At 35.1% G+C, this 7,431-nt stretch overlaps 1 protein-coding gene across 1 annotated transcript; it reads right to left on the reverse strand.

Annotated features, from left to right (window-relative positions):
• Positions 1-87: 87 nt before the first annotated feature.
• On the reverse strand, positions 88-3,814 carry LOC131601471 (uncharacterized). Its single transcript, XM_058873298.1, has 3 exons — positions 1,987-3,814; positions 670-859; positions 88-568 (listed from the first exon to the last, which is right to left on the reverse strand). The coding sequence occupies exons 1-3, from the start codon at positions 3,640-3,642 to the stop codon at positions 441-443; spliced, it is 1,974 nt and encodes a 657-aa protein (XP_058729281.1). The 5' UTR covers positions 3,643-3,814; the 3' UTR covers positions 88-440.
• Positions 3,815-7,431: the final 3,617 nt, after the last annotated feature.

Genomic DNA, 7,431 nt, shown 5'->3' on the forward strand with positions numbered 1-7,431 from the left:
ATTCAGAAACATCTATCATATAATCGAAACTCACATTGTACTCCTCATCTAACTTGTCAACCAGAACTATTACCAACATCAACCACAAATAACAATTATCTTTTTGTTATAAATTATATCATGAATAATCTGAGATTTGAACGGAAAGAGAAGAAACAGGCTTCACGTTTATTGAGAAACATGGTAGAAAAGAATTAAATCTAAATGCTGACTGATCAAACTAAAGTATAACTGATCTCAAACTATACAGAAGTTATGGTTTTTCATGTATACATCATTACATTCGTTATTCCTTTAACTATGATAACAGATCAAAATTTATTACTAAACGTATGAATGTGTGCGCGCAAAATTTTATCTATGCGGAGGAATCTCATATACAAAGGTGTTGTCACAATCTAAAAGTGTTTATGGAGAGAGATCATTGGCATTATATGATATTACGCAACATCTTCGGGCCCTGGATAGGCTGGTAAGCTCATTATACGCTTGTCCACGACGGGACTTCCAACAGTAAAATGATATAGGCTTTGGAAGGTTGACCCTTTTAACCCAAGTAACTGATGCACTGCAAAACAACACAAGATTTTTTTTTTTTATTACTAACTAAATCCAGAATACAAGGGAAAAACTAGACGAAAAGCAAACGGTGAGGAAAAACTATCATACCAGGGTCATCAAAGAAGCAGCCAATTCCAGTCGCCGAGATTCCAACTGCATGAGCTTCAAGGTACAACACATGTCCAAGTACTCCAGTTTCCCAAAATAAGCGCGGATACATCCAAACGTTCTTCTCACGCAAAGTAGGTTCCATGCGTGCCAACATACCAAGGCTAAAACAACCATCACTTGCAATGTCCTGTCATATTTCAAACATGGGATAAAATAAGTTAGAAATAAGACTGTTATGTAGAGAATGGAGCAAAGTCATTTTACATTCCAGACATAGTTGTCAATCGTGGAATATGGAAAATAGTTGTTTGATCAAATTCCACCATGCAACAATGCTATAGCGCAAATGCAGTCAAGCAAAAGATTTTAAGTAGGATCGGCCGGCTTATGAAAGATAGTAAAACTCGGATCGTTAGCACGGCACGTAAGATCCAACGAAGTGAAAAAGAGTATGTTCATACATATATACACACACATACGCAAAAACACGAAAATCATAATACAAGCCCCAAAAAAAGACCCGGTATGTTTTTTTATGATCTAGCTTCAAAAAGCATGATTTTGACCACGTCGGCAATGAAAACGATCTCTCTCTAATCGTAGCATTCTCGGGCATCCTTAGTACATATGAAAGATCTCACAATTTTATGATCCAACACTCGATCTTGACTACACTGTATAGTGCTGCTTTTTGAAAACATTTGTAGCGTATAACACAACAATAAAAATTTGTTCAAACTCCACTACTCCAGCACCGCAATTTAGCAACATTATAAGAGATACTAATAGACCAAATAAAATCACAAACCCCAATAATTTATATCCTTCAAAAGTCAAAACTCAAAACTAATCGCTCTCGAGAATTCAGGATGGTAAAAGCAAGAAAATAACAGCCTTTTGATACCTTCATTCAAATTCCATCCTTTGATGCTATTAAGATCAAACACCAGCTTATTCACTAGTTTACTAGTAAGGAATTGAAGGACTACAATGTGTGAATTGTGACATGGCTAAATATTACTAATAATCTAGTAAACTGGAATATTAGTAGTAATAGGAATCAAATTCAGATCACCTAATCTATCTAACTATATTGAAAGCAATTAGCAAAAATCACCAACAGTGTGATTCTAAAGTTTAGGGCCTAAACAAAGGGAGGCATTTTTTCCATCTCCCCGGTTGTGTCTCACAGTTACCATTTAACTACAAGTTTGATGTTGTAGCAAGAACATAACTTACATAGACTTTAACAAACTCCACAATGCAATGCAAAACTTTTAAAAGGCACACAGACAATCACAACTAGTTGCATACCTGATGGCACGAAAGCTGCTTAGCAAGCCGCCGACAATCCGACCTAAGGAGTTCATATAGAGGAAGCTCATCAGGACAACCTTCCGGTTTGGTCCAGACAAAGTCAGGATTCATAGCTTTCTTCAACTCAGCAAAATGATCCTCATTCCTCACAAGGAAATACAATCCCTGAGGTAACCCCACCACTCTATGAACAAACAAAGCAGCATGAACCTCAGCATCCCAAGGAAGCGCTCGGAACGGCAAGGAGAGTTGTTTCCGTTGCTTCTTTCCAACTTCTGAACCAGAAGGAAGACAATGTGACAAAATCTGATAAAATGTATCCCTCTCCATTGCCGTCACTCCATCCATATCAACCGCACTTCTACGCTTCCTAACAACTTCCCTAACAGTTAAACCCTTGTAAACACTTTCACTTTCGGCCTCACTACAAAGTCCACTCCTTTGAAATGGATCAACCAAAAACCTATCTCCTAAAGTCAAACTCTTTTTAACAACTTCAGAAGTTCTATAAATAATATCCCAACAAACATGTTCTTTACTAAGCGAATTAGGTTTCCCTTTCCACTCCAACTTCGAAAACTCCAACATAGCATCACTCAATTCTCTATAATCCAAATCAAAACCGCTAACCCCGCTCGGAAAAACCAGCATTACACAATCAGGATGTTCAAACTCAATCTCAGGAATCTTACCTTTAACAGCACGCGAAGGTGTTTCGAATTCAGGAAAAACATGAACTCCCATAAGAAACTTCATCTCTTCAAACCCTAATGAATCCAAAAGCTTCACATCCCAACCAAGCCCAGCAGCAGCCATTGAAACAGCACCAATAGCGTGACCAACATCATGGTTACAGTACCTAAAACCACGTTCACCATACTTCCAAGACTCACGCCAGAAAATGGAGGAAAACCCAACAAGGAAAGAATTGGGTGGAAAAAATTTAGAGAAAAACCCAGATGGGATTTGAGCTCTGAGTTCCAAAGAATGTTCCTTTGGAGCATAATGAGCAACAAAAGGTGTATCAGAGAGTGATTCAATTGAAGGTGCTATTATATATGCTTCAGTTGGATGTAGATTACCACTGCTAGGGTTTACTCTTAGAGACCAAGTTGAAAAGGAGGTACTTTTCCAAGCTGAGAGGGCGAGAGAATCGTAGAGGAATTGAGAAATAGTGGATTTGGAAATGGGTTTTGGAGATGGGAGGGAATTGAAGAGAGAAGAGTAAAGGGGTGATTGTTGTTGTTGTTCTTGTTGAGGGGTGAAATGGAGAAGAGGAAGAAGAGGGGAAGAGATGTATCTACGAAATGGGTTGGGTTGGTTGGCCCAATCAAGGCCATGAGGACCTCTTGCGTAGTTGTTGAAGTTGTGTTTGGTTTGGTTGTGGTATTTGATGACATGGGAGAGTTTGTGTTGTTGTTGTTCAATGTTTGTGATTTGAGGTTGTTGTTTTTGTTGTGTGGGATTGTTGGATGAAGAAGAGGAAGAGAAAGATGATGACATGGATTGTGATTTGGTTATGATAGGAGAAAAGTGATTGTTGTTGAAAGAGGTTGTTGTTGGGAGGAAATGGAAGAATGGAAATTGGTGGCAATTGCGGAGAGGGAGAGAAGAAGATGATGGCATGTTATAAATGGTTAGAGTTAGACACATAGTTTGTGTTTAATGTTTGATTTTGGAATGGGAAATTGATGCTTTGAATTGAACTCGTGTGTCTCCATGGACAAGGGATTGGATTCTTCTAGTGGGTCTAGAAAATGCTGAGGTTTTCTTTTGAGGAAGAGAGGATACAAATACAAACAAATCACAACCAAATGGAAATCTTTAGAACATTTTACACAACATGATTAGCAACTTTCCACAAGATATTTTGAGCATCAAAACGCGAGGATTAAGTGAGTTTTGGCCATGCCAAGTTACACATTTGACATGATATTAGGTTCACACGAATTCACTCAAATTGGATCAAATTCACACGCTTAAATCAGTGTTTAAAAACCGGACTGGACCGGTCGAACCGGGAACCGGCCAAGTAATCGGTCTGGTTTAATAGCCGGATCGGGAATATCATTGAACCGGTGTGAACCGGTGTAAATCGCTAAAATCGGAAAAATCGGCGGTTTTTGTGAACCGGTAGTTTAAATGCATTTTTTTATTTTTTTTATTTTTTTATTTAAAAAAATTAAAACAATGTCATTTTGACTATTTTAATTAAAAATAAAATAAAAAAAATAAAAAAATAAAAAAATAATTGTATATGCGGTTGATTTTGTTACGGATGATTTTGATATTGAAGAAGGAGATTCCAACATTAAAACAATTTTTCTTTTATTGAAATTAAACTTAGTAGACAATATAATTATTTTTGTTATAAATTTTTCAATTAAATTATGTTGCGATTAAACTTTTGTTTATATTTTATAATTATGTACTATTTGATTGTGTGTGATATCTATGTGTAAAATTTGAATTTAAATTATGAACTTGTGGATTTTTTTATAATATGATGTTTTCAAAAAATTTAAGTACTAGTTATATTTTGTAGGGACTGAATCATCCTGTTCGACAGATTTTATACCTATATAATTTTGTTATAACGAACGGTCTACTCAACCGAGTTATCCGGTTTAACCCGGTTTAGTCATGCGGTTCGACCAGTGACTCAGTGGTTCGACCAATAAAACAGTGACCCAGTACCCTTACCGGTTTGATTTTCGGTCCGATTTTTAAAACACTGGCTTAAGCATTCCATAAATTTCCTTATAAATAGAGGATCATTTTCCTCTTATTCCCCAAGCTTTTGATAGCCAAAATATCCCTGCTAAGCTCTCATTCGAACTTTTAAGCTTGTAATTCAATTTTTCATTTCCAGACCCTAATCACTCGAATTCTCCATTCACTTAGCTTCCTTGAACTTCATTGAAGCTAACTAGATCATTAGCAAGCCAAATTGTGCCTCAACTAAATAAATGTTTCGTAAGAATATGGTTGAGATCGTCTTGATGAGACGAGTCCAAAGATACCATTAACATTTGATTTGGTTACGTTTTGAATGCCTTCGTATTTCCTGCAGATTCCCTTTAAAATCTTTGGCTGTGTCATCTTCAACCAATGAGAAAGTGCCATTTGAAATAATTCCATTGGTTAAACTTTGATTTGCTTTGTGTGCGTGTTTTGACCGAGGTTCACCATGAGCGTGTGTCTTAGAGCCGTTAGATTTGCCAGGTAAATTAATGAGCTCTAAATCCAATGCCTCATACATTTTCTGATTTTATTTTATTTTCTTTTATTCCATTTAATTTCAAAAATTCATAACTCCTTTGTTTTTTATCCAAAAATTATGAAAAAATTCCAAAAATACTTTGAATTATTTTTTATTTTACGAATATTTTCCATATTTTTATTTTATCATTTGATTTTTTAAATATTTTCTCCCATTTTCTTCATGTTTTAATTAGTTTTAAAATGTTTTTAAGTGTCTTAAAATTCTGGAAAAATTTAGAAATGATACTATGATGGTCCTTGATCTATGGTGATCTTTGGTTTGAATTTGTTTTATGTTTAGATGTGTGATTGGATTTTAAGCTTTTATTTTCATTTTAAAATGTCATTTAAAATTGTTTTAAATCCCTTTTTGACTTGAGGCTTGATGATCCTTTTTTGTGAAGGTTTTTTTTTATTTGATTCTCACTCTCTTCGTCTCCTTTCTTTTGTCTCATGGGTGCAAGTCTTGATGAATACATTGTGTGGAGGTTATGATTTTACCATTCCTATAATGAATTATCAAGATGAAGTCCCATAAAGACTAAAAGAAATTCATCCAGACTTGTGGTTTTGTGGTTGATCTACTTCCCTCCCTCTTCATCTCAATCTCATTCTTCATTTTACTTTTGATCAATTGGACTTATAGATTCATCTGATTCAATTAGGGTTGGATTGGTATTGATGAACTTTCATCATTTCAAATATGCTTTAAGGTGATCATGAGATCATTTTGAATACTTTGCATTGATGATAAGCTTGTCCTAAGTACTAAGAAGACTTTGATTGATGTAATGTTCTTATTAAGCTCCTTGACTTTGTCTTGATCATCTTATTTATTCTTTTTACATGTGTTGCAATTTTTTGGAGAATGATCTTCTATATCATTTCTCTAACTTGTTCTTAAACACATTAATTTCTATTGACCGACCTCATATAGGTGCAACTTCTACATAAGTTCACTTATGATTGCTTAACAAAGCGCTAAATTTGCCTCTAATCAAATTACTAACATTAATACTAATCATTGACCATATAATTGGGCTAACTTTTACTTAAATGCAATTTATTATTTCGCACTTTATTTTTCTGATCTTTATTTTTATTACCATTTACCATTCATTGTATTTTAATTTTATGCCTTTTCTTTTTGCTCACTTGAGCGCTTATTTTCCCTTTGCTCATCTGAGCCTTTGCTTTGTTCTTGCTTATGACAAAAAACACTTGATAAAGAGAAAACCTTAAAAGACTTAATTGTGAACTATGGACTATGGTTACTATCCTGAGCTCAAGGAATTGGACCTCTAGACTTAGAATTAGGACCTTGACCTTGGAACCTTCATCTGAGACCTTTTGACCTTGTGTCATCTTGTTGCTATTTTTTGTTTGAAGTCCTTGGAGTTTACTCCAAGGCATTGGGAAATTTTTCTGTATGCAGGTGTTTCATTGAATTAAAAGCTTTGAGTGCTTATCTGAGGCAATTTGATCTGAGGCAAAACCAAAATTCTTGAGACAATGCTTAAAATGGGAATATTATCTTGGAACCCTGGCCATTTGTTCAAGTATTTTTATTGCTATGATTTGAGGATAATCCAAAGGAAAGTAATGCTTATGTTGACTTCATGTCAAGTGTTGGCTTCTTGCTAGTCACATGGTTCTTGTTCTTAACTTTTACTTTTATGCTTTAGGATAGTCTCTTAATCTCCCCCTTCTTAAATTTTCAAAATCTTCCCCCTTTTTCAAAATCTTCTTTCTTTTCATGACTTCACTCAAAACCCTTTTGCCATTTGGATTTTCTTTTTTAAAATCTTTTTCAAAAGATTAGGCATGAGTAATTATTATAGTTGAGATGTAATTATCCTATCTTCATGATATTGATTGATACAGTGTTGATTCTTTTCCACTTGAAAGAGCTAGTGGCATATTTGTTGATTTCTATCCAAGCTGGAGCCCTTGTTTCACCTGTGATGCAAAGATCCACCTGTTCTCATGTTCATGACCGGTGTTGAGTTTTCTCTCCTAAGATGACAAAGTGTCTCTTCATTTTAAAATAAACCATCATGTTTTCTTTTTTAGCAGAACTACAAATGCTCTGACTTCTCTCCATTGCACAAAGGAGGTATGTAGGCACAAGATGAAATGTCTTACCGAGCATAACTAAAAACCACAAACTTATATATG

This window comes from Vicia villosa, linkage group LG5 (assembly GCF_029867415.1).
Source record: "Vicia villosa cultivar HV-30 ecotype Madison, WI linkage group LG5, Vvil1.0, whole genome shotgun sequence".
Lineage (NCBI taxonomy): Eukaryota > Viridiplantae > Streptophyta > Magnoliopsida > Fabales > Fabaceae > Vicia > Vicia villosa.